At 40.3% G+C, this 27943-nt stretch overlaps 1 protein-coding gene across 21 annotated transcripts in view; it reads right to left on the reverse strand.

Moving 5' to 3' along the window:
- LOC139752858 (actin-binding LIM protein 3-like) overlaps positions 1 to 27943 on the reverse strand; it is an 837860-nt gene that overhangs the window by 52075 nt on the left and 757842 nt on the right. For 11 of the 21 annotated variants that reach the window (XM_071668853.1, XM_071668857.1, XM_071668856.1 and 8 more), the window contains 2 exons: positions 27416 to 27535; positions 11949 to 12046 (listed from right to left, as the gene is read on the reverse strand). In XM_071668853.1, coding sequence (XP_071524954.1) covers positions 11949 to 12046; positions 27416 to 27535 — 218 coding nt within the window. The remainder of the gene's footprint in view (positions 1 to 11948; positions 12047 to 27415; positions 27536 to 27943) is intronic. The other 10 variants (XM_071668844.1, XM_071668850.1, XM_071668838.1 and 7 more) reach the window with 7 other exon arrangements.

Raw genomic sequence — 27943 nt, forward strand, 5'->3', positions numbered from 1 at the left:
AAAGTTAAGGGTTGGTGAGAGGACAAAAGGTAAGGAAAGAGTAGCACTACTCCTGAAGCAAGAGTTGTGGGAATGTGTGTTGGAGTGAAAGGGAGTAAGTTCTACATCGATGTGGGTATGAGTGAAAGTGGATAGCGAGAGATGAGTGATTACTGGTGCTTATGCACCTGACCACAAGAAGAAAGATCATGAGAGGCAAGTGTTCTGGGAGCAGCTGAATGAGTGTGTCAGCAATTTTGATGTACAAGACCTGGTATTAGTGATGGGTGATTTAAATGCAAAAGTAAGTATTGTGGTGGTTGAGGGTATAATTGGGGTGCATGAGGTATTTGGTGTCATGAATGGAACTAATGAAGAGCTTGTGGAGTTATGTACTGAAAAAGACATGATTAGGAATACCTCGTTTAAAAAGAAGGGTATACACAAGTATACGTATGTGAGTAAGAGAGATGGTCAATGGGCATTATCAGATTACATATTAATCAATTTGACAGGCATGTAAAAGAGAAACTTTTGGATGTAAATGTGCTGAGAGGGGCAGCTAGTGGGATGTTTGATCACTATCTTGTGGAGACGAGGGTGAGGATTCGTAGGGGTTTTCTAAAAATAGGAAACAATGTCAGGAAAAAGAGATTGGTGAGAGTGCATGAGCTTGGAAAGGGGACTTGTATGAAGAAATACCAGCAGAAATTGAGAGCAGAATGGCAAAAGGTGAGAGTGAATGAAGCAAGGGGAGTGGGTGAGGAATGGAAGGTAATTAGGGAAGTAGTGACGGCATGTGCAAGAGATGCATGTGGTATGCAAAAGGTGGGAGGTGGGCTGATTAGAAAGGGCAGAGAGAGGTGGGATGAAAAAATAAAGTTGCTAGTGAAAAAGAAAAGAGAAGCATTTGTGTGGTACTTAAAGGGAAGCAATGCAAATGACTGGAAGATGTATCTGACAAAAGCAGTAAGAAGTCAAGAGGAAGGTGCAGGGGTTGAAAAAGTGGACAAATGAGTTGGGACAAGAGAGTATCATTAAAATCTAAGGAAATTAAAAGGAAATTGTAAGGAGGTAAATAATGTGTGAAAGACAAGAGAACAAATGGGAATATTGGTGAATGGGGCAAAAAGGGTAAGTGATGTCAGGTAGTGATAAAGTGAGGAGATGAAGTAAGATTTTTGAAGGACTGTTAAATGTGTTTGATGATAGAGTGGTATATGTAGTGTGTTTTGGTCAGGGTGGTATGTGAAGTGAGAGTCATGGAGAGTGGTTTGGTGAAGAGAAGAGAGGTGATGAAAACCCTGCATAAGATGAAATGTGGCAAGGCCAGTGGATTGGATGGTACTGCTGTTGATGTTATCAAGAAAGGGAGTGACTGTGTTGTTGACTGGTAAGGATAGTCAGTGTACGTATGGATCATGGTGAAGGACCTGAGGATTGGCAGAAAGCAAGTATAGTGCCACTGTATAAAGGCAAGGGGGACAGAGGTGAGTGTTCCAGCTACAGAGGTATAAGTTTGTTCAGTATACCTGGTAAGCTGTACTGGATGGTACTGACTGAGAGAATGATGGCATGTACAGAGCATCAGATTGGGGAGGAGCAGTTTGGTTTCAGAAGTGGTAGGGGATGTGCGGATCACATGTTTGCTTTGAAGAATGTGTGTGAGAAATACTTAAAAACAGATGAATTTGTATGTGGCATTTATGGATCTTGAGATGGCATATGATAGGGTCGATAGAAATGCACTGTTGAAGGACTAAAGAATATACGATGTGGGAGGTAAGCTCCGAGAAGCAGAGAAGTTTTGCAAGACTGTAAGGAATGTGTACAAGGAGGAAGAGAGGGGAGTGAAAGGTTCCCAGGGAGGGTCAGTCTGTGGCAGGGGTGCGTGATGTCACCATGGTTGCTTAATTTGTTTATGGACGGGGTAGTGAGGGAAGTAAATGCAAGAATCTTGTAGAGACAGGTGAGTATACAGTATGTGGGGATGAGAGGGCCTGGGACATTAGCCTGCTGTTGTTAGCTGATGATACAGCACTAGTGGGTGATTCAAGTAAGAAACTGCAGAAGTTGGTAACTGAGTTTGGAAAAGTGTGTGAAAAGAAAAAGTTGAGAATGAATTTGAATAAAAGCAAGGTTATTAGGTTCAGCAGAGGTGAGACACAAGTTAGTTGGGACGTAAGTTTGAATGCAGAAAAAGATGGAGGAAAAGGTGTTCTAGGTATCTGAGAGTGGACGTGGCAGTGAATGGAACCATGGAAGCAGAAGTGAGTCATAGGGTTGGGGAAGGTGTGAAGGTTCTGGAAGTTCTGAAAAATGTGTGGAAAGAGAGATGTTTGAAGGAATTCTAGCCCCAACAATATTATATGGTAGTGAGCCATGGGTTTTGTGGAGGGTGGATGTGTTGGAAATGGAATGATTGAGAACAATATATGGTGTGAGGTGGTTTGATCAAGTAAGTAATGAAAGAGCATGAGAGATGTGTGGTAATAAAAAAGTATGGATGAGAGAGCAGAAGAGGGTGTGCTGAAACGATTTGGACACACAGAGAGAATGAGTGAGGAAAGGTTGACAAAGAGGTACATGTGCCAGAAGTGGAAGGAAAAAGGAGAACCAGGAGACCAAAAGGAGGTGGAAGGATAAGGTGCAAAAATTTTTGAGTGATGGGCCTGAACATGCAGGTTGGTGAAAGGTATGCATGGATCAGAGTGAACTGGAATGATGTGGTATACTGGGGTTGATGTGCCGTCAATGGACTGACCCAGAGAATGTGAAACATCTACGGTAAACCATACGTATATATCCCTAAGGCTGGGGTAGAAAGAATACTGCCCATGTATTCCTTGCACATCACAGAAGGTGATTTAAAAGGGTGGGAGGGGGGGGCTGGAAATCCTTCCCTACAGTTCTATTTTTCCAAAAGAAGGAAAAGAGAAGGTGGCCAAGTAAGGTTTTTTCCTCAAAAGCCCAGTCATCTGTACCTTACACTTCCTCACTAACATGGGAAATGGTGAATACGTATGAAAAAATGAGTATACATTTGTTTATGGATGGGGTTGTTAGGGAGGTGAATGCAAGAGTTTTGGAAAGAGGGGCAAGTATGCATTCTGTTGTGGATGAGAGAGCTTGGGAAGTGAGTCAGTTGTTGTTTGCTGATGATACAGCGCTGGTGGCTGATTCATGTGAGAAACTGCAGAAGCTGGTGACTGAGTTTGGTAAAGTGTGTGAAAGAAGAAAGTTAAGAGTAAATGTGAATAAGAGCAAGGTTATTAGGTACAGTAGGGTTGAGGGTCAAGTCAATTGGGAGGAAGTTTGAATGGAGAAAAACTGGAGGAAGTAAAGTGTTTTAGATATCTGGGAGTGGATCTGGCAGCGGATGGAACCATGGAAGCAGGAAGTGGATCATAGGGTGGGGGAGGGGGCGAAAATTCTGGGAGCCTTGAAGAATGTGTGGAAGTCGAGAACATTATCTCTGAAAGCAAAAATGGGTATGTTTGAAGGAATAGTGGTTCCAACAATGTTGTATGGTTGCAAGGCGTGGGCTATGGATAGAGTTGTGCGCAAGAGGATGGATGTGCTGGAAATGAGATGTTTGAGGACAATGTGTGGTGTGAGGTGGTTTGATCGAGTGAGTAACGTAAGGGTAAGAGAGATGTGTGGAAATAAAAAGAGCGTGGTTGAGAGAGCAGAAGAGGGTGTTTTGAAGTGGTTTGGGCACATGGAGAGGATGAGTGAGGAAAGATTGACCAAGAGGATATATGTGTCGGAGGTGGAGGGAGCAAGGAGAAGAGGGAGACCAAATTGGAGGTGGAAAGATGGAGTGAAAAAGATTTTGTGTGATCGGGGCCTGAACATGCAGGAGGGTGAAAGGAGGGCAAGGAATAGAGTGAATTGGAGCGATGTGGTATACCGGGGTTGACGTGCTGTCAGTGGATTGAATTAAGGCATGTGAAGCGTCTGGGGTAAACCATGGAAAGCTGTGTAGGTATGTATATTTGCGTGTGTGGACATATGTATATACATGTGTATGGGGGTGGGTTGGGCCATTTCTTTCGTCTGTTTCCTTGCGCTACCTCGCAAACGCGGGAGACAGCGACAAAGTATTAAAAAAAAAATATATATATATATATATATATATATATATATATATATATATATATATATATATATATATATATATATATTATCCCTGGGGATAGGGGAGTAAGAATACTTCCCACGTATTCCCTGTGTGTCGTAGAAGGCGACTAAAAGGGAAGGGAGTGGGTGGCTGGAAATCCTCCCCTCTCATTTTTTTTTTTTTTTCCCCCCCCCCCCCCCCAAAAGAAGGAACAGAGTAGGGGGCCAGGTGAGGATATTCCCTCTAAGGCCCAGTCCTCTGTTCTTAACGCTACCTCGCTAATGCGGGAAATGGCGAATAGTATGAAAGAAAAGATATATATATATATATATATATATATATATATATATATATATATATATATATATATATATTATACTTAGTCGCTGTCTCCCAACCGACCCGCATACACATGTATATACTTAAATGCCCACACACGCACATATACATACCTATACATTTCAACGTATACATACATATACATACACAGACATGTACATATATACACTACACCTGTACATATTCATACTTGCTGCCTTAATCCATTCCCATCATCACCACACTCTTTTTATCACCACACATCTCTCCAACCCTTTCACTACTTACTCAATTTGGCCACCCCCCACTGTCCCTCTGGGTACCAAAGTCCATGTTCCCCAGGGGCAAGGTCCCCACCACACATGAAATAGCATCCCCCTCCTGCTGTGAGCTCACGAGGTAGCGCTAGGAAGAGACAACAAAGGCCACATTTGTTAACACTCAGTCTCTAGCTGTCATGTGTAATGCACCAAAACCACAGCTCCCTTTCCACATCCAGGCCCAATAAAACTTTCCATGGTTTACCCGACACTTCACATAACCTGCTCCAACACACTGACAGAACGTCGACCCCGGTATACCACATCGTTCCAATTCACTCTATTCCTTGCACGCCCTTCACCCTCCTGTATGTTCAGGCCCCCAATAGCTCAAAATCTTTTTCATTCCATTCTTCCACCTCCAATTTGTATTTTAACTTTCTAAGAGGGGAAACAGAAGAAAGAGTCACGTGGGGAGTGTTCATCCTCCTTGAAGGCTCAGATTGGGGTGTCTAAATGTGTGTGGATGTAACCAAGATGAGAAAAAAGGAGAGATAGGTAGTATGTTTGAGGAAAGGAACCTGGATGTTTTGGCTCTGAGTGAAACAAAGCTCAAGGGTAAAGGGGAAGAGTGGTTTGGGAATGTCTTGGGAGCAAAGTCAGGGGTTAGTGAGAGGACAAGAGCAACGGAAGGAGTAGCACTACTCCTAAAACAGGAGTGGTGGGAGTATGTGATAGAGTGTAAGAAAGTAAACTCTAGACTGATATGGGTAAACTGAAAGTTGATAGAGAGAGATGGGTGATTATTGGTGCATATGCATCTGGGCATGAGAAGAAAGATCATGAGAGGAAAGGGTTTTGGGAGCAGCTGAGTGAGTGTGTTAGTAGTTTTGATGCAAGAGACCGGGCTATAGTGATGGGTGATTTGAATGCAAAGGTGAGTAATGTGGCAGTTGAGAGAATAATTGGTGTACATGGGGTGTTCAGTGTTGTAAATGGAAATGGTGAAGAGCTTGTTGATTTATGTGCTGAAAAATGACTGTTGATTGGGAATACCTGGTTTAAAAAGAGAGATATACATAAGTAAACATATGTGAGTAGGAGAGATGTCCTGGTTCAATCCATTGACAGCACATCGACCCTAGTATACCACATCGTTCCAATTCACTCTATTCCTTGCACACCTTTCACCCTCCTGTATGTTCAGGCCCCGATCACTCAAAATCTTTTTCACTCCATCCTTTCACCTCCAATTTGGTCTCCCGCTTCTCCTTGTTCCCTCCACCTCAGACACATATATCCACTTTGTCAATCTTTCCTCACTCATTCTCTCCAAGTGTCCACACCATTTCAACACACCCTCTTCTACTTTCTCAACCACACTCTTTTTATTACTCAATTAAACCATCTCACACTACATACTGTCCTCAAACATTTCATTTCCAACACATCCAACCCCTCTGCACAACCCTATCTATAGCCCATGCCTTGTAACCATATAACATTTCTGGAACCACTATTCCTTCAAACATACCCAATACCCATTTCTGCTCTTTGAGATAATGTTCTTGCCTTCAACACATATTTAATTGCTCCCAGACCCCCCCCCCGTGACTCACTTCTGCTTCCATTGTTCCATCCGCTCATAAGTCCACTCCCGGATATCTAAAACACTTCACTTCCTCCAATTTTTCTCCGTTCAAACTTACCTCCCAATTAACTAGTCCCTCAGCCCTATTGAACCTAATAATCTTGCTTTTATTCACATCTGTCTCAACTTTCTTCCTGTTGAACCTAATAATCTTGCTCTTATTCACATGTCTCAACTTTCTTCTTTCACACACTTTACCAAACTCAGTCACCAACCTCTGCTGTTTCTCACCCAAATCAGCCACAAGTGCTGTATCATCAGCAAACGACTGACTCACTTCCCAAGCCCTCTCATCCACAACACACTGCATACTTGCCCTTCTCTCCAAAACTTGCATTCACCTCCCAACAACCCATCCATAGGGATAGGGAAGAAAGAATACTTCCCGTGTTGTAGAAGGCAACTAAATGGGGAGGGAGTGGGAGGCTGGAAATCCTCCTCTCCTGTTTTTACTTTTCCAAAAGAAGGAAGAGTGAAATGGGGCCACGTGAGGATATTCCCTCTATGGCTCAGTCTTCTGTTCTTAACGCTACCTCGCTAATGTGAGAAATGGCGAATATGTGTGAAAAATATACATATGCCAGTGGTGGTTGGTATATCATATTCAGGTCCTCTTCATCTGAACTCAATATTAACACTGTAATCAAGAGAAAGCACTCAACAATTTGTATTTTTCAACTTCTTGTGGTTTCACCAGCATAAAAATATTTTTTCCTTTTATACATGTTCTATTTCCTGTGTAAGCGAGGCAGTGTCCAGATGACTGAGCTTTAGAAGATAAAAGATCCTTATTTGTCTCTTTCCTTTGTTAAAGAAAGTTATAGAAGATGGGATGATTTCCAAGCCCTCTGTTCCCGGCCATCTTAGTCACCTTCCATGACAGTATAACTGGAATGTATGGAAGAGGGTAAATGTACCGAAGATAAAGCACTTGAGAGCAGTGTTTGGTGTGTGGAAGGTTGATCATGATATGAAATGAGAAAGGAAAGGTGGGGTAAAGGGAAGAATATGAAGACGTTTTGCTCATTTGGAGAAAATGAGTGAGGAGAGGTTGACAAAGAGGATATATGTGTCAGGAGTTGAGGGGACAAGAAGGGGAAGACTGAATAGGTATTGGATGGATGGTGTGAAAAATGTTTTATCTACTACGAAGCCTGAACGTGCAGGGGGTGTTAGGCATACATGGGATAGAGTGGATTAGGATGACATGTCAGCACTGGACTGAACCAGGACATTGAAAGCAAATGGGTGAAACCATGGAAAGGTCTGTAGGGTCTACTCGTGGTTTTGGTGCATTACAAATGACAACTTAAGAGTGGAAGTAAGTAAATGGAGCCTTTTCTTCATGTTCCTGGTGCTATCTTGCTAGTATGGGAAGCAGCAAACAAAAATGAAAGATATAAAGAGAAATGTATATAAATCCCTGGGAATAGGCAAGAAAGTATACTTCCAACATATTCCTGTATGTTGTAGAAGTTGACTAAAAGGAGCAGGAACTGAGGGCTGCAAACTCTCCCCTCCTTGTATTTCATTTTCAAAAAGTTGAAACAGCAGAAAGAACCAAGCAAGAAAAGCTCATCCTCCTAGAAGGCCCTGGATAGGGTGCCTGAATGTTTAGATGTCCCCTAGATTTGAAGAAGGGAGAGATAGGCAGTATGTTTGCGGAGAGTAACCTTGATGTTCTGGCAATCTGTAAAACAATGCTCGAGGGGAAGAGGGAAGAATGGTCAGGGAATATCTATGGGGTAGTACTTATGCTGAAGGAAAAGTTTTGGGAAAGTGTGAAAGAGAGTAAGGATTACAAGTGTTTATGCACAAGGAAATGAGGGGAGTAAAGAAGAGAGGCAAGTGTTTTGGAGGGAGCTAAGTGTGTCAGCAATTCTGACAAGGTATTAGGTATTTGTGATGGGCGATCTGAATGTGAGAGTTGGTAACATGGCAGCTGAGGGTGTTGCTGGGGAACATGGAGTATCCAGTGATGTGAATAAAAATAATGAACAGATTGTGGATTTGTGTGCTGAAAACTGACTGGATATTGGGAATACTTAGTTTAAAAAGAGGGACATACAAAAATATATATGAGTGAGTATGAGACATGGTAAGCAGACATAACTGGGTCATGTACCTGTTGACAAAGATGCAAAAGACAATCTGAACCAGGGCTAAACTGCATTAACACTGTTATCCCTGTGTGCATAAGATACACTTGAGTTACATTAGTTTCCCCATAGTAAAATTGCATTTTCTTTTATTTTAAGATCAAGTAATTCCAGTTCCAACTAGATTTATTCTCTATAGATAAATACCAATTTGCTGTCTTTATTAATCAATTTTATGAAATGTGGTGTATTTTTTCTTAGCCAGTCTCGCAAATTCTTTGACAAAATGTCTTAATGAATCTCAGTTTGAATTGACCAAGAAAATTAGTCAGTACTGAAATGGATGCCATGGAGAGAAGACACTACTGAAAAGCTTGAAAACTTGTTTCTTCTATGCTATATTTGGATAATCTATGTAATTTGCAAGACTGTTCTACTTGTTATCCTATGATCTTGGTTTATTCAAGTAAGTTTTAGAAAACTTACAATCAATATTCAAATATAATCTTATATATACAAGGAAAAGGGATACACTAAACACCCATTCTGACATTTTGGCAACATCATCAAAAGTACATGTAGGAATTCATTTCTCCAGTACACTCAATCTGCATACAACCTTGTCCCAAACTTACCACATTCACCCTATAACCTAAAACATTTGAAAATTCTTCAAAACATGCAATAAATCTCTTTTTCACCTCTTCTTTCTCTGTTTTCAAACTTCTTCCAGGCAAATACCATCCAAATACCTCTCTTTTTTCTTTCTCTAGCAATTAACTTTCTCATCCAAACACCTAGTCCCTCACTCACACATCACACTCTGACCTTTCACATGCTGAAGACTTCATCTGCACATGTAAGCAGTGCTTCTCTAAATATCTTCCAGGACTAAATGCTTGCTTTCAAAAACTTATGAAAAATACTTGGAGAATGAGCATAAACTGTACAAAGCATATACAGGCCTGCAGAAAGTATATAAGTGGCATCTTCCTTGAGGAAGATGCTATTGCTACATGGGTATATAGAAAGTCACAAAATACAATAAGGTATTTTTACCTTGATATCAAGGAAGGTGTGTAAGTAAGAAGGAAGGAGGGTGAATGTTTCTCATTGAAGGTGGACCTGAATCAAGGATGTGTAATGTCAAAGTAGTTGTTTAACCTTGGTTGGGGTTGTGAGGAGCGAGGGAACTGAGTCAATTGCCGATTGGAGGTGACATGGTTCTGATGGCAAACTTGTAAAAGAGGCTCCAGAAGCTGGAGACAAACTTTGAAAGAGTGTGTGAAAAGAGAAAGTTCAGAGTTGATGTGGAAAAAATGAAAGTACCAAGGTTTAACAAGGTGACGAAACAGGAATATTTGGGAGTGACGTTGAATGTGGAGGACTTAAAGAAAGTGGGGTGCCTTATATATGGGAGTGGACTTGGCAGCAGATGGAACCATGGGGGATAAAGTGGGTCCTGGGTGCAATGAGGAGCTTATGGAAGAAAAGGAGCAAAGTCAGGTATACCTGATGGTATAGTAGTAGTCCCAACAGCATAGTATGGATGTTAGCCATGGGTCCTGAATACAAAAGAAAGGAAGAGGATGGATGTATTGGAAATAACATACTTGAAAATAAGGTGAGTTGATCATGTAAGGAAAGACAGTGTAAAAGAGAGGTGTGGGTGTAAGTGTAGTATAGATGACAAGGGTGTGCTGAGCTGATTTAAATATATTGAGAGAGGATGAGCACAGAAGTGGAAGGAGAAAGGGGAATTGAAAGACCATGGAGATGAAAGGATGAAAAAGAGGATTTAGGTTATAGGGGCCTGAACTTTCAGGAGGGTAAAAGGTATGCATAGGTTAGAATGATATAAATCGATGAGCAATAGAGCATGCAATGGGCTGAACTAGGGAATATGATGTAAAGAGAGTAAGCTATGGAATAGTCTGCAAGGCTTGGATGTGGTTGATAAGGCTCTGATTTCTGTATACCATACAAGACAGCTACAACAAATATTATATTAGAAGCAAATGTCCCTCCTTTTGTAGCAATATTGACACAAAAACTAAACCAAGTTAAAAATGAAAGTATTTATATTCATACTTATTTTATCATACTTAACACGTATTCCCTGCATGTCGCAGAAGGCGACTAAAGGGGGCGGGAGCGGGGGGCTAGAAACCCTTCCCTCCTTGTATTTAGCTTTCTTAGGGGATGGGATGAAAGTATGAAAAGAAAAACTAAGATTTCATACCACGAAAAACAGTGAAGTTTTACAACAGAATGGGGAGAGGTGTACCTCTGAAAATTTGTGTGTTCAATTCAAAATGCACTGGAATGATGCTATGAATGAGTGCAACAAGTGGGCATGTTGAGACTAAGAAGAGGGAGTTTGAAAAATTAGAGTAAAAGTAGATATATAGGAGGAATGGTATGTTAAAAAGATAGACAGAGGGGGTATCAAGTGATAAGGGTGCCTGACAGCTTGAGTTTCTGTAAAGTGACAAGAATTTACAGAGAAAAAATCCTGGAACAGGTGCAGACTGTAGTCAGTGGAAATCAGGCATAATGCACAAGGCTATTTAGTGTGAAAATGATACGAGATATAACATGACAGTATAAATAATTTATCTTTTTATAATTACTTCAGCTCCAATTTCTACGAAAGAGTCCTGGTGTTCCTCTTTCTAAAGACCCCTGCAGCCCTAGGCTATGTTACTTCCAGTGGCAGGGAAATGTAGACTCTTTTGAGGTGAGAAGTTCTTTGACAAGATTGTACTGCTAATGATACAGCCTGGCCAAAGCTGACTTCTCATCTGCAACGTAAATTCAAGCAGGAAGGTTCTAGTAATGCCCAGAAAAAAAAAAGTACTGCTTTTCTAATGAAACTGATGTGGGGTTTTCCTTAGAAAAAAATGTATGAAACAGATTCCCAAAATGAAAACTAAATATTACTGTAAGAAGTATTCTATTTACTCACACTTTTGCCAAATACATTATAAAATAGCACACATGGTGGAAACTGTGTGACTTCAAAGCCCATTAATGTAAAGAGTGTGTAAAAGATACTCATTACATGCTTACAGCTTGTCATCTAGTCACGTTACTAAATTATCATCCCTGGGGACAGGGGAGAAAGAATACTTCCCATGTATTCCCTGCGAGTCATAAAAGGCAACTGGGGGGGGCCCTGGAAATCCTTCCCTCCCGTTTTTTAATTTTTCAAAAGAAGGAACAGAGAAGGGGGGCCAAGTGAGGATATTCCCTCTAAGGCTCAGTTCTATATTCTTAATGCTACCTCGCTAATGCGGGAAATGGCGAATATGTATGAAAAAAACTAAATTATCAATTTTCTCTTCAAAAACTGGAGTAATCAGATGTCAATAATGTATCAGAGGCAAATCACATTACCTTCCATAAGTTTAAGAAACCAAAACTCATTTACATAGAGATTGAACCTCCAAATTTTGCAATAGACAGAGAAGAAAGAGAGTACATCTAATTTAATTATCACTGTATAAATTACTCACGATCATTCCAGCAGGGCCACCATTGCGTCCGGCTGCGGGTAGAGTGGACGACTTGAGTCCATAACCTGGTTTAGGCTCCCCTCGTAGGGCTGATATAACTACAGGACAGGGCAGTTGGGGTTGGGGAAAAGGATAATTGTCATGGAAGGAAAGGAATTTTCAATAATTGGAGAAAGTTATGTTGGAGCAAGGAATAAGGAATGGGATCACGTTTGGTTCACAAAATGAATCATTGCCCATATGGGGTCAGGATTTTAATATCAAAGTTATGGTCAAAATACAGTTAGCATGGTCATGATGAACAGGAGTCAGGAATTCAGGTCAGTGCAAATGGTCAGGGTAGTATTATCAGGTAAATTTGGTTTGGTCCAGGAGGAAAGGTGTTGTTGGAGACAAAATCATTGTAATTGGATATATACATCCAGTAGCCACAAAAAGTCAACCATTATCCACAACAACAACAACAACAAAAAATAACACCAATGTTAAAACCAACGTCAAGTCCGTCACCAATTGAATTAATTCAAGAAGTTGGCATTGAAGTTGGGTGGTCAAGGTGATGGAGGCATGGGAGAGGAGGCAGGGCAGGCAGCAGCCAGGTAACACGAATGTAAAGGGTTAAGGGAGGGAGAGAACATAAAATATCCAGGTCAGTAAGAAAACATAAACATGCAAAACAAGACATAAACCAAATACTATCTGATTAGTGAAGGCAGGAATACATGATCTCCGAATCTAAGGTTAATGACCTCTATTTCACTGTTTTAGGCATATGTAATTTAGCTTCACTGATCATACAGTATGGGTATATTACAGGATTTTTAATAGGTCTAGCCCATACTCTAATCTCAGGAAATTTTAAGAATCAGTAGAGTAACACAAAATCAAGAAAATTAGCATAGCTGTTGTCATCTAAGAATTTAATCTAGTTTAAAACTAATCAGTAACTATTACAATACAAAAAAATTAAAAAAAGAATGTAATCAGAAATTAACAAAAATAAACTCTGCCATGCATATCAATAAAGAAAAAATGCATCCTAGCTCAAAGAAATTCACTAGCACTAACAAATAAACAAAAGCCATATCAAGGAACTGCAAAGTGTTTGGGTATGGAAGCCATATTTTTCTCTAGGATATTAAATATTCTTTATTTTGCCTCCATTATTCCTTCAAAGAGAAAGATTAAAATTAAAAGGATTCTGCTATTACAAAATCTAAAATCATACTATAATCACTAAATTCTCCTATAGAAGTATGACATTTGGAAAACTTTGCAGCTTTACTATATATGATATACATTAGAATAAGAATATTAAGGGTTATGGAACTTTATATATATTAGATAAGTATGCATGAGACTTCTTCATAGTGGGATATTGTATAGCCAGAGTTATAAAAGAATAACAGACATATACCACCACCATATTCATCCTTCAAATATCATGAGTACCAAATAAACAGTAAGAGGTTACATAGATTTTACATAAAAAAAGGGATATTTCAGAAACACATCATAATAACTAAAACAGGACATGCAATGCAAAAGTAAGCTGATAAATCTCATACATGAATTATATATTCAAAAGGCTGAAAAAGTAAGGCATTCTGGGACTACTAGTAAGTAATCAGACGTATGGTTTAATAAGAATTACAAACACCCACAGGCAGCATAATGAAATGTCATTGTCATATCAAGCTCAAGTTGTGTGTTGTTTGCAATTCTTATATCACAACATTCTGGCATGTGGGCAGGACAAGGATGGCTAAGGTGTTGGAGGCTGTTCCAAAACATATAGGATTGATTCATACAGCATGTTCTACAGTCCCTATACTGATGATTCAATCTAATATATTTGTACATATTTTGTAATACACTGCTACATACATTTGTTACATATGATCATAGTATGTATGGGCTATATGGACATTCAAATACTACATACATCACTAACATAATGCTTTGACATAAAATATACACAATCTGAGTTAAAGAACAAGCAATAAATTACATCAAATTCATCTGCCCATGTCTTATAATGGCAAAAGGCATTGAGAAGTATATGAATTCGTACGATCAAAAAAGTGGCAAATAGTTTGACACTATGAAGGTAACATACCGCTGTCACAATATGATGACCAAAGGATGATCCCAAGAGCAAAGTGGAGCCGAATATAAAGACTGACTACAGCGTAATATGATCAAGCTCAAGAACAAAAAATTTAGATTAGCCATGTGCATCTCACTAAGGAGGTGAAAAACTTACTAGGAAAAGTTTTAACTGACCAAATGCTTAAAATATATTGGTGAATGAAAAAAAGAAAAAAAAAAATCTTTGTTTATACCTTCACTACAATATGTAAAACCTTACTTACTGGAAAAAAGAGGTGCATAAATAGTGGCTTTAAACTGGAAAAATGCTCAAAATATATAGTTGAAAATTTTTAAAAGAATTCATTGTTCATATCTTCAATATAAGTAAAAATGACTGAATCCTCATACATAATTTGTCATAGCACGCACACACACTCATGTCCACACACATAAATATGTGAAGCACCTAGAGTAAACCATAGAAAGGTCTGTGGGGTCTGGATGTGCATTGGGAGCTGTGGTTTTGTTGCATTACACATGACAGCTACAGACTGAGTGTGAGAGAATGTGGCCTTTGTCTGTTTTCCTGGCGCTACCTCACTGAAGCTAGGGATAGTGACAATGTTTTCTTGTGGGGCAGGGTAGCGCTAGGCATGGATGAAGGCAAGCAAGCATGAATATGTACATGTATGTAATGTCTGCATATGTGTATGTATATGTATGTATATGTGGGCATGGAGGAGTTTATGTATGTATATATATATATATATATGGTATAAAAAATGTATATATATATATATATACTTAGAAAAGCAAATGGATTTGTATGTAGCATTTATGGATCTGGAGAAGGCATATGATAGAGTTGATAGAGATGCTCTGTGGAAGGTATTAAGAATATATGGTGTGGGAGGAAAGTTGTTAGAAGCAGTGAAAAGTTTTTATCGAGGATGTAAGGCATGTGTACGTGTAGGAAGAGAGGAAAGTGATTGGTTCTCAGTGAATGTAGGTTTGCGGCAGGGGTGTGTGATGTCTCCATGGTTGTTTAATTTGTTTATGGATGGGGTTGTTAGGGAGGTAAATGCAAGAGTTTTGGAAAGAGGGGCAAGTATGAAGTCTGTTGGGGATGAGAGAGCTTGGGAAGTGAGTCAGTTGTTGTTCGCTGATGATACAGCGCTGGTGGCTGATTCATGTGAGAAACTGCAGAAGCTGGTGACTGAGTTTGGTAAAGTGTGTGGAAGAAGAAAGTTAAGAGTAAATGTGAATAAGAGCAAGGTTATTAGGTACAGTAGGGTTGAGGGTCAAGTCAATTGGGAGGTGAGTTTGAATGGAGAAAAACTGGAGGAAGTGAAGTGTTTTAGATATCTGGGAGTGGATCTGGCAGCGGATGGAACCATGGAAGCGGAAGTGGATCATAGGGTGGGGGAGGGGGCGAAAATTCTGGGGGCCTTGAAGAATGTGTGGAAGTCGAGAACATTATCTCGGAAAGCAAAAATGGGTATGTTTGAAGGAATAGTGGTTCCAACAATGTTGTATGGTTGCGAGGCGTGGGCTATGGATAGAGTTGTGCGCAGGAGGATGGATGTGCTGGAAATGAGATGTTTGAGGACAATGTGTGGTGTGAGGTGGTTTGATCGAGTGAGTAACGTAAGGGTAAGAGAGATGTGTGGAAATAAAAAGAGCGTGGTTGAGAGAGCAGAAGAGGGTGTTTTGAAGTGGTTTGGGCACATGGAGAGAATGAGTGAGGAAAGATTGACCAAGAGGATATATGTGTCGGAGGTGGAGGGAACGAGGAGAAGAGGGAGACCAAATTGGAGGTGGAAAGATGGAGTGAAAAAGATTTTGTGTGATCGGGGCCTGAACATGCAGGAGGGTGAAAGGAGGGCAAGGAATAGAGTGAATTGGAGCGATGTGGTATACCGGGGTTGACGTGCTGTCAGTGGATTGAATCAAGGCATGTGAAGCGTCTGGGGTAAACCATGGAAAGCTGTGTAGGTATGTATATTTGCGTGTGTGGACGTATGTATATACATGTGTATGGGGGGGGTTGGGCCATTTCTTTCGTCTGTTTCCTTGCGCTACCTCGCAAACGCGGGAGACAGCGAAAAAAAAAAAAAAAAAAAATATATATATATATATATATATATATATATATATATATATATATATATATATATATATATATAATGGATTTGTATGTAGCATTTATGGATCTGGAGAAGGCATATGATAGAGTTGATAGAGATGCTCTGTGGAAGGTATTAAGAATATATGGTGTGGGAGGAAAGTTGTTAGAAGCAGTGAAAAGTTTTTATCGAGGATGTAAGGCATGTGTACGTGTAGGAAGAGAGGAAAGTGATTGGTTCTCAGTGAATGTAGGTTTGCGGCAGGGGTGTGTGATGTCTCCATGGTTGTTTAATTTGTTTATGGATGGGGTTGTTAGGGAGGTAAATGCAAGAGTTTTGGAAAGAGGGGCAAGTATGAAGTCTGTTGGGGATGAGAGAGCTTGGGAAGTGAGTCAGTTGTTGTTCGCTGATGATACAGCGCTGGTGGCCGATTACTCACTGATTACTTACGTTACTCACTCGATCAAACCACCACACACCACACATTGTCCTCAAACATCTCATTTCCAGCACATCCATCCTCCTGCGCACAGCTATATCCATAGTCCACGCCTCGCAACCATACAACATTGTTGGAACCACTATTCCTTCAAACATACCCATTTTTGCTTTCCGAGATAATGTTCTCGACTTCCACACATTCTTCAAGGCTCCCAGAATTTTCGCCCCCTCCCCCACCCTATGATCCACTTCTGCTTCCATGGTTCCATCCGCTGCCAGATCCACTCCCAGATATCTAAAACACTTCACTTCCTCCAGTTTTTCTCCATTCAAACTCACCTCCCAATTGAATTGACCCTCAACCCTACTGTACCTAATAACCTTGCTCTTATTCACATTTACTCTTAACTTTCTTCTTTCACACACTTTACCAAACTCAGTCACCAGCTTCTGCAGTTTCTCACATGAATCAGCCACCAGCGCTGTATCATCAGCGAACAACAACTGACTCACTTCCCAAGCTCTCCCATCCCCAACAGACCTCATACTTGCCCCTCTTTCCAAAACTCTTGCATTCACCTCCCTAACAACCCCATCCATAAACAAATTAAACAACCATGGAGACATCACACACCCCTGCCGCAAACCTACATTCAATGAGGACCAATAACTTTCCTCTCTTCCTACACGTACACATGCCTTACATCCTCGATAAAAACTTTTCACTGCTTCTAACAACTTGCCTCCCACACCATATATTCTTAATACCTTCCACAGAGCATCTCTATCAACTCTATCATATGCCTTCTCCAGATCCATAAATGCTACATACAAATCCATTTGCTTTTCTAAGTATTTCTCACATACATTCTTCAAAGCAAACACCTGATCCAAACATCCTCTACCACTTCTGAAACCACACTGCTCTTCCCCAATCTGATGCTCTGTACATGCCTTCACCGTCTCAATCAATACCCTCCAATATAATTTGCCAGGAATACTCAACAAACTTATACCTCTGTAATTTGAGCACTCACTCTTATCCCCTTTGCCTTTGTACAATGGCACTATGCATGCATTCCGCCAATCCTCAGGCACCTCACCATGAGTCATACATACATTAAATAACCTTACCAACCAGTCAACAATACAGTCACCCCCTTTTTTAATAAATTCCACTGCAATACCATCCAAACCTGCTGCCTTGCCGGCTTTCATCTTCCGCAAAGCTTTTACTACCTCTTCTCTGTTTACCAAATCATTTTCTCTAACCCTCTCACCTTGCACACCACCTCAACCAAAACACCCTATATCTGCCACTCTATCATCAAACACATTCAACAAACCTTCAAAATACTCACTCCATCTCCTTCTCACATCACCACTATATATATATATTTTTTTTTTTTTTTTTTTTTTATACTTTGTCGCTGTCTCCCGCGTTTGCGAGGTAGCGCAAGGAAACAGACGAAAGAAATGGCCCAACCCCCCCCATACACATGTACATACACACGTCCACACACGCAAATATAAATACCTACACAGCTTTCCATGGTTTACCCCGGACGCTTCACATGCCTTGATTCAATCCACTGACAGCACGTCAACCCCTGTATACCACATCGCTCCAATTCACTCTATTCCTTGCCCTCCTTTCACCCTCCTGCATGTTCAGGCCCCGATCACACAAAATCCTTTTCACTCCATCTTTCCACCTCCAATTTGGTCTCCCTCTTCTCCTCGTTCCCTCCACCTCCGACACATATATCCTCTTGGTCAATCTTTCCTCACTCATTCTCTCCATGTGCCCAAACCATTTCAAAACACCCTCTTCTGCTCTCTCAACCACGCTCTTTTTATTTCCACACATCTCTCTTACCCTTACGTTACTTACTCGATCAAACCACCTCACACCACACATTGTCCTCAAACATCTCATTTCCAGCACATCCATCCTCCTGCGCACAACTCTATCCATAGCCCACGCCTCGCAACCATAAAACATTGTTGGAACTACTATTCCTTCAAACATACCCATTTTTGCTTTCCGGGATAATGTTCTCGACTTCCACACATTTTTCAAGGCTCCCAAAATTTTCGCCCCCTCCCCCACCCTATGATCCACTTCCGCTTCCATGGTTCCATCCGCTGACAGATCCATTCCCAGATATCTAAAACACTTCACTTCCTCCAGTTTTTCTCCATTCAAACTCACCTCCCAATTGACTTGACCCTCAACCCTACTGTACCTAATAACCTTGCTCTTATTCACATTTACTCTTAACTTTCTTCTTCCACACACTTTACCAAACTCAGTCACCAGCTTCTGCAGTTTCTCACATGAATCCGCCACCAGCGCTGTATCATCAGCGAACAACAACTGACTCACTTCCCAAGCTCTCTCATCCCCAACAGACTTCATACTTGCCCCTCTTTCCAAGACTCTTGCATTTACCTCCCTAACAACCCCATCCATAAACAAATTAAACAACCATGGAGACATCACACACCCCTGCCGCAAACCTACATTCACTGAGAACCAATCACTTTCCTCTCTTCCTACACGTACACATGCCTTACATCCTCGATAAAAACTTTTCACTGCTTCTAACAACTTGCCTCCCACACCATATATTCTTAATACCTTCCACAGGGCATCTCTATCAACTCTATCATATGCCTTCTCCAGATCCATAAATGCTACATACAAATCCATTTGCTTTTCTAAGTATTTCTCGCATACATTCTTCAAAGCAAACACCTGATCCACACATCCTCTATCACTTCTGAAACCACACTGCTCTTCCCCAATCTGATGCTCTGTACATGCCTTCACCCTCTCAATCAATACTCTCCCATATAATTTACCAGGAATACTCAACAAACTTATACCTCTGTAATTTGAGCACTCACTCTTATCCCCTTTGCCTTTGTACAATGGCACTATGCACGCATTCCGCCAATCCTCAGGCACCTCACCATGAGTCATACATACATTAAATAACCTTACCAACCAGTCAACAATACAGTCACCCCCTTTTCTTATAAATTCCACTGCAATACCATCCAAACCTGCTGCCTTGCCGGCTTTCATCTTCCGCAAAGCTTTTACTACCTCCTCTCTGTTTACCAAATCATTTTCCCTAACCCTCTCACTTTGCACACCACCTCGACCCAAACACCCTATATCTGCCACTCTGTCATCAGACACATTCAACAAACCTTCAAAATACTCATTCCATCTCCTTCTCACATCACCACTACTTGTTATCACCTCCCCATTTACGCCCTTCACTGAAGTACCCATATATATATATTTCCCTGGGGATAGGGGAGAAAGAATACTTCCCACGTATTCCCTGCGTGTCGTAGAAGGCGACTAAAAGGGAAGGGAGCGGGGGGCTGGAAATCCTCCCCTCTCGTTCTTTTTTTTTTAATTTTCCAAAAGAAGGAACAGAGAAGAGGGCCAGGTGAGGATATTCCCTCAAAGGCCCAGTCCTCTGTTCTTAACACTACCTCGCTATCGCGGGAAATGGCGAATAGTATGAAAAAAAAAAAATATATATATATATATATATATATATACTTAGAAAAGCAAATGGATTTGTATGTAGCATTTATGGATCTGGAGAAGGCATATGATAGAGTTGATAGAGATGCTCTGTGGAAGGTATTAAGAATATATGGTGTGGGAGGCAAGTTGTTAGAAGCAGTGAAAAGTTTTTATCGAGGATGTAAGGCATGTGTACGTGTAGGAAGAGAGGAAAGTGATTGGTTCTCAGTGAATGTAGGTTTGCGGCAGGGGTGTGTGATGTCTCCATGGTTGTTTAATTTGTTTATGGATGGGGTTGTAAGGGAGGTAAATGCAAGAGTCCTGGAAAGAGGGGCAAGTATGAAGTCTGTTGGGGATGAGAGAGCTTGGGAAGTGAGTCAGTTGTTGTTCGCTGATGATACAGCGCTGGTGGCTGATTCATGTGAGAAACTGCAGAAGCTGGTGACTGAGTTTGGTAAAGTGTGTGGAAGAAGAAAGTTGAGAGTAAATGTGAATAAGAGCAAGGTTATTAGGTACAGTAGGGGTGAGGGTCAAGTCAATTGGGAGGTGAGTTTGAATGGAGAAAAACTGGAGGAAGTGAAGTGTTTTAGATATCTGGGAGTGGATCTGTCAGCGGATGGAACCATGGAAGCGGAAGTGGATCATAGGGTGGGGGAGGGGGCGAAAATTTTGGGAGCCTTGAAAAATGTGTGGAAGTCGAGAACATTATCTCGGAAAGCGAAAATGGGTATGTTTGAGGGAATAGTGGTTCCAACAATGTTGTATGGTTGCGAGGCGTGGGCTATGGATAGAGATGTGCGCAGGAGGATGGATGTGCTGGAAATGAGATGTTTGAGGACAATGTGTGGTGTGAGGTGGTTTGATCGAGTAAGTAACGTAAGGGTAAGAGAGATGTGTGGAAATAAAAAGAGCGTGGTTGAGAGAGCAGAAGAGGGTGTTTTGAAATGGTTTGGGCACATGGAGAGAATGAGTGAGGAGAGATTGACCAAGAGGATATATGTGTCGGAGGTGGAGGGAACGAGGAGAAGAGGGAGACCAAATTGGAGGTGGAAAGATGGAGTGAAAAAGATTTTGTGTGATCGGGGCCTGAACATGCAGGAGGGTGAAAGGAGGGCAAGGAATAGAGTGAATTGGAGTCATGTGGTATACAGGGGTTGACGTGCTGTCAGTGGATTGAATCAAGGCATGTGAAGCGTCTGGGGTAAACCATGGAAAGCTGTGTAGGTATGTATATTTGCGTGTGTGGACGTGTGTATGTACATGTGTATGTGGGGGGGGGGGGGTTGGGCCATTTCTTTCGTCTGTTTCCTTGCGCTACCTCGCAAACGCGGGAGACAGCGACAAAGTATAAAAAAAAAAAAAAAAAAAAAAAAAATATATATATATATATATATATATATATATATATACATCTATCTATTTATTATATTCTGTCACTGCCTCCCGCATTAGTGAGGTAGCTCAAGGAAAAAGACGAAAGAATGGCCCAACCCACCCCCACACATATGCATATACATAAACGCCCACACGCACACATATACATACCTATACATTTCAACTTATACATACATACACAGACATATACATATATACACATGTACATATTCATACTTGCTGCCTTCATCCATTATACACACTGCATAACATACTTCTTATAACAGACATATTCTTGAATGTCCATTAAGTGAAAAATCCCTTAAATGAGGTTGTTATAACATGGTGCCTACAGCTATGCATTCCTATCAGTGTCAATTCTCACACTTGTAAGTGCTTGACTTATTTTGATAACAGTAATGGCTTAGCAGTAATATTGGTGTTTTATAAATAAAACAAAGGTATCAATATAAATACCATATAATCAACATTCACAGGTTTGTTGGAGCTTGCAGCGTTGTTTACTGCTGCTGCATTCCAACAGTGTATTTATACCTTCCTGGCCTGCTCTCCATCATCTCCAGTGGTTTATCACTTGAGTGGAAAGAATAAATAGCAACTCTGGACATGTGGATTGCCTACTACTATCTTCCTCTCCCTGTTATCAAGTACCATTTTAATGGTAGAAGGAAGCTAACCCACGCAACTGACCTACGTGCTCCTGATGTTCACCAGCCTCAATCCTGCATAAAACTTGCATCTTTAAGTCTAAATTAATCACCTTCCTTTGGCACTTTTGACTGTACTGTGTTGGGAGAAAGTTTTACACTCACGAGGCCTCGTCTCTTGAACATTCTCATCTATCATACGAATTCTTAAATTCATGAATGGTGCTTGCATTAACCATGTCTTCAGTCATTCTATTCCACTCCAATACTTTTTATACTGTAAAAGTTCTTCTTTATATTGTTTTTTTAACAAGTTTCTTCCTTAATTTTTTGTTATATCCTCTGGCTTCTAAACCCCTACATCTCTCAAAGAACAGTTCACTGTCCCCCTGATCAATCTGTTTTAAAACAACACTCTACTCTCATACAAGTTAGTCAAATGCAAAGCCTTTTGCTTTTCCCTATTACTTAACTCTCTCACATTTTTGTACCATCTTTGCTGCCCTCCTCTGGACCTTCTCCGTTAGCTCTTTGTGATTTTTTTTTTTTTTTGGTGCAGTAACTTAACTTGAGAAGCATATTCTAGTTTGACTGAAGACAGCTTTTCTCCTTTATCCTATATGGGACTTTGGTTACAGTTTAGAGAAGTCCCTCACTCACTGAATCCTGAAGCTTATTTCCTGCAATATAACAATCAAATTGAGGTCTTCATTCACTCTGTTTCATCCCCACTAACTTACATTCACTTGGGCTGAATTTCATCAACCATGCATCAGACCTACTTTGAAGTCACACCAAGGTTCCCTTGTAAGTCATGCAATCCTGGTCACTTTTCACTTCCCACATGATATATGCATCATCTGCAAACAGATGAGGTGAGAGTTCATACCTTCAGGCAAGTCATTCACTTAATAACAGTCCTGAAACAGAACCCTGAGGCACTCAACTCATAAGGTCCATCCATCTGAAGAAGGCTCCTCTTGCATGTGCCCTTTGTTCCCTTCCATAAAGATAAAGTATCTATCGGAGGAGCATCTCCCTTATTCCTGCTTGGTACTCCAGCTTCTTAATCAGCCTCCCACATGGGACAGAGTCAAATGCTTTCTGGTAATTACCATACAAACAATCTACCCTGCCTTCCCTTTTGTCAAAATGATAGACAACTCTCTCACAGAAATTTGAGAGGTTCATTACACCTGACATTTCCCAAAAACTGCATTCTTCTCTGTAGAAAGTCACCCAACTGTTTATTGTTTCCATTACCTTACATATCATGCTTGTCAGGGAAACTGGTCTGTAGTTTAGCACCAGGTCTGAAGTTCAGCACCTCTTCCCAGTCTCCTTTCTTGTACAAGGGGATGCCAATTGTCATTTTCCACTCCCACGACACTCTGGCTTCTTCAAGCATCTTATACAGCATTTCAAGAAGTCTACCTAGTGTATAGGCACATATCTTCTGCATATATGGTGAAATTCCATCAGGACCATGAGCCTTGTATGGTTTAAGACCCTTGGTATTCAATGACGTCTTTTCTAGATATCTCAATGTTTTCTAAAACCTCCTCCCCATCCCATCTCATTAGATTGGGGTTATAGTGTCTTCCACAGAGAAAACAATTGTGAACTTGTTATTAAATTCCTCACATATCCTTACACAAGTCTCTACAATTCTTCCCTTTGAATCCTTTAGCCTGATTAGCTGTTCTTTGACAGACAATTTAATGCTGATGAATTTAAGTCCTTGACCTTTTTCCTGCCTGTCTATTCTTTTCAAAGTTTCTTTTTTCCTCCTTTCTTAACCAGTTATACAATTTCCTTGCTCTCTTATAGCTTGCAAATGCTGGCTGTCTGGAGTGCCCCTAAATCGTTTCCACAACACACATAAAAGCTCTTTTGCTTTCTGACATCTTTTATTAAGCCATTTACTCTATATATGAGGCTAGAGGTACCCATGGTCCTCCTCCAAGGATAGAGGTACCCATGTTCCTCCTCCATTACAAATTTCACAAAAATTCTCCTCACAATGCCCTGGTGAACCCCATTCCCTAATCCATGTTAACAGAGAAACTGTTGAGGTTTGTGTAGTTTCCAAAATTATATTCACTCTTTCAATCTTATCTCACCTTGGTTCTTTTAGCTTCCTTGTTTCCCAAACAGTCAAACTTGAGCACTACATGTTAGCTTTTTCCAAATGGCATTCCCAGACAGTCACATGAACACTACATGATAACTTCCAAATAGTGTATCACATATAATGTTTTCAATATCAATGCAGGAGTATGTGAAGATAAGGTCTAGCAATGATGGTGTATCAGTCCCTCTCATCCTAATGTGTGTTCGGTGGCATGCTGGTAGAAAATATTTTCCTGCTTAAACTATAAAAACTTGTAGGCATAGTTACCTATCTTCATCTATTTGTGCTGTATTGACAGGGAGTTTTACACTTGTGGGTCCCCATCTCTTGGTAATTCTCTATCATCATACAGCTTCTTAAATTCATGTATGCTGTCTGCATTATCCTCTCTTCAATCATCTTATTCCACGTATCCAATGCTCTAATATTACAAAATTACTTCCTCAGAGCTTTTTTTAAATAAATTTCTTGCTTAATTTTAAGCTATGTCCTCTAGTTGTTGTATCTGTACTTCTCTTGAAGAGATGTTCACTGTCCATGTCATCCATGTGTTTTACAATCTTAAAGGTTCTGAGCAGGTCACTCCTCACTCTTCTCTCTTCCAAGATGGGTAAATTTACAACTTCTACCTTTAATCCATCTTTCTAAATTCTGGTACAATCTTTTTAGCTCTCCTTTGAACCTTCTCTATTAATTCTTTGTGCTTCTTTACATGCAATGACCTAAACTGAGAATCATATTCTTATTTTGGCCTTATGTATGATATGAAGAGCTTGATGAATAATTCTTCATCCATGAACTTGAATACCATTCTTAATTTTCTAACAGGCAGTTGGTTTCCTAAACTACACCTAACATGGGACTCTACCGAGAGGTTAGGTACAATCTTGACCCACATCCCATGTCTTTCTCACATAGATTTACACAATCTGTTTCCTTCTTCCACTGGGACCCTTCCCAATTACTTTACATTTACTTGGATTGAACTTCATCAACCATGTATCAGACCAACTCTAGAGTCAGTTAAGCCCCTCCCCCCCTTTTAAAGTGAAGTAACCCTTCCTTGCATTTCACTTCCCTCATGACTTATGCATTATTTGCAAAAATATTCAGGAAGGAGTCCACTCCTTCAGGCAAGTCATTTACATAGATCAAGATGAGTAATGGTCTCAGAACAGAGTCCTGTAGCACTCAAATGGTCAGCTCAACCCCTTTTGAGAAGGCACCTCAAACAACCTCCCTTTGTTTGCTTCAACTTAGATAATCTTCCATCCAATGACCTATGCATTATTTGCAAAAATATTCAGGAAGGAGTCCACTCCTTCAGGCAAGTCATTTGCATAGATCAAGATGAGTAATGGTCTCAGAACAGAGTCCTGTAGCACTCCAATGGTCAGCTCAACCCCTTTTGAGAAGCGCCTCAAACAACCTCCCATTGTTCGCTTCAACTTAGATAATCTTCTACCCAATGAAGGAATTTTCCACTTACACCTAATGGGTGATCCAGCTTCTCAACCAATGTCCCATGTGGCAGAGTATCAAATGCTTTCTTGCAGTCCAGATACAAGCAGTTCACCCAGCCCTCCTTATTGTCCAAGACGCAGCACTCGCTCTCGTAGAAACTCTATAAGTTTTTTTATACGACCTCCTTTGCCTAAAACTATACTGTTTTACCTTGGTAATTCTTCCCCAAAGAAGGTCATCCATTTGCTTTCTATCTATCTATTCCAGACATCATAGACCATACTTATCAGTGAGACTGGTTTGCAGTACAGTGCCTATTCCTGGTGTCTTTTCTTACGGATAGGTGTGATGGTTGCCCTCTTCCACCTACTTAGCATTTTGGCTCTCTCTAGCAACATATTCAACAGTAGTTCAAGAGATCTAGTGGTGAAATTTAATCGAAATCATGAGTCTTGTTTGTCCTTTCTAGATATATCATAGTTTTATAAATGCTCCTCTCTATTGGTGGGGGCTATTCTTTCTTCCACTGCAATTACACTTTTGAATATGTTATTCAGTCTCACACATATCCTTTCTTCTGAATCCCTTACTCTGATTAGCTGCTATATAACCGATAATTCATTCCAGGTGATGTTATGACAAATTCTGGATTTTCTCCTGCCTTGTCTACAACAGTCTTTTCACAGTTTCTCTGTTCCTCATTCCTTAGCTTGCAATACTACTTCTTTGCTTTCTCATATCAAGCAAAAAGTGATCTGGCTGCCACAGCATATTCTGAAGCTCCTTTGCTTTTTGGCATCACTGATAAAACCAATCTTCCCTCTTTCTTAACATTCCCTCCATATTTGAAGGAAGAGGTACTAATGATCCTACTCCTTCATTGGACATATCACAGTATCTTTCACCAAAGAGCCTTGGTTCTTGGTTACTGAATTTCCAAATTACAGTCTTTGCTAGCAACTAAATTCTTAAGGACTGTGTACTTTCCAAGGTTATATCTCCTCCTGTCTCAACTCTGCTCTTTGATTCACTCAGTAACCATACAGTCAAACTTGAGGATCATATCATCATTTTTTCCAAATGGTGCATCATTTACAATATTCAAAATATCCAGCAATAATGGTGTATTGGTCCCTCTCATCCAAGTGTGTGTAATTACTTATCTGTACTATATAAGGAAAAAGTTTCAAGGAGAAAGTATTTTGAATGTGACACGATCTCTTAAACATTCTCTGTTATCTTACATCTCATCATATTGTAAGATGTCTGCATTAACCATATCTTCAGTCTTTTTATTCCATTCAACTACCACTCTTACATTACTATAAAAGTACTTCTATACATCTTTGTCCATAAGTTTCTTGTTTAATTTCATGCTGTATCCTCATGCTGTCTTACCCCTACATCTTTCAAGGAACTGTTCAGTGTGATTGTGTGTGTGTGTGTGTGTGTGTGTGTGTGTGTGTGTGTGTGTGTGTGTGTGTGTGTGTGTGTGTGATATTCATAATCACTTAAGTATACATAAGGGAGACATTTTCATGGAGATCTTATTTAAGATATTAAAAAGTCCTGCTAGTTGTTAGAAAAAAAAAAAAACCAGCCAAAATACATACCGTTATATGAGGGTATCGTGGCTGAGGATCTCCCAGTTGAACATCTATAAGATGAACCTCGGTCAAATTCTTCGTCTTCAGGACCCCAAGGTCGGTTGTGGTCTGTCATTCGGGAAGGTGCTGACAACAATATTCAACAGAAATCTAAATCATATTTCTAAATGAGTTACAACATATTTTACTTCTAAGATTTACTTCTCGAGTTTCAAACATGCAAAAATGAATCTTATTTGTAGATGAAATTATTTTCTATACAAAAATCCCATGGAAGGACAAAAACAATTACAGATAAACAAAGATATGTTGGCATGACTTCAAAATGAGTTTACAAAGACTAAAACTACTTAGCTCAAAAAACTTGAAAGGCAGTAAGATGTGTTTTCGTCAAAAAGTCCTATGAACTTACCCATTCATCTATCATCCTATTCTACTTCCACAAACTCAGAATGAAACAGGTGCACAAAACCTTAAACATGAAAAACACTTCGATAAAAGGTATCTACACAGGGACTTATCATACACGGAGAG

Source organism: Panulirus ornatus, chromosome 13, assembly GCF_036320965.1.
Source record: "Panulirus ornatus isolate Po-2019 chromosome 13, ASM3632096v1, whole genome shotgun sequence".
In the NCBI taxonomy this organism is placed as follows: domain Eukaryota; kingdom Metazoa; phylum Arthropoda; class Malacostraca; order Decapoda; family Palinuridae; genus Panulirus; species Panulirus ornatus.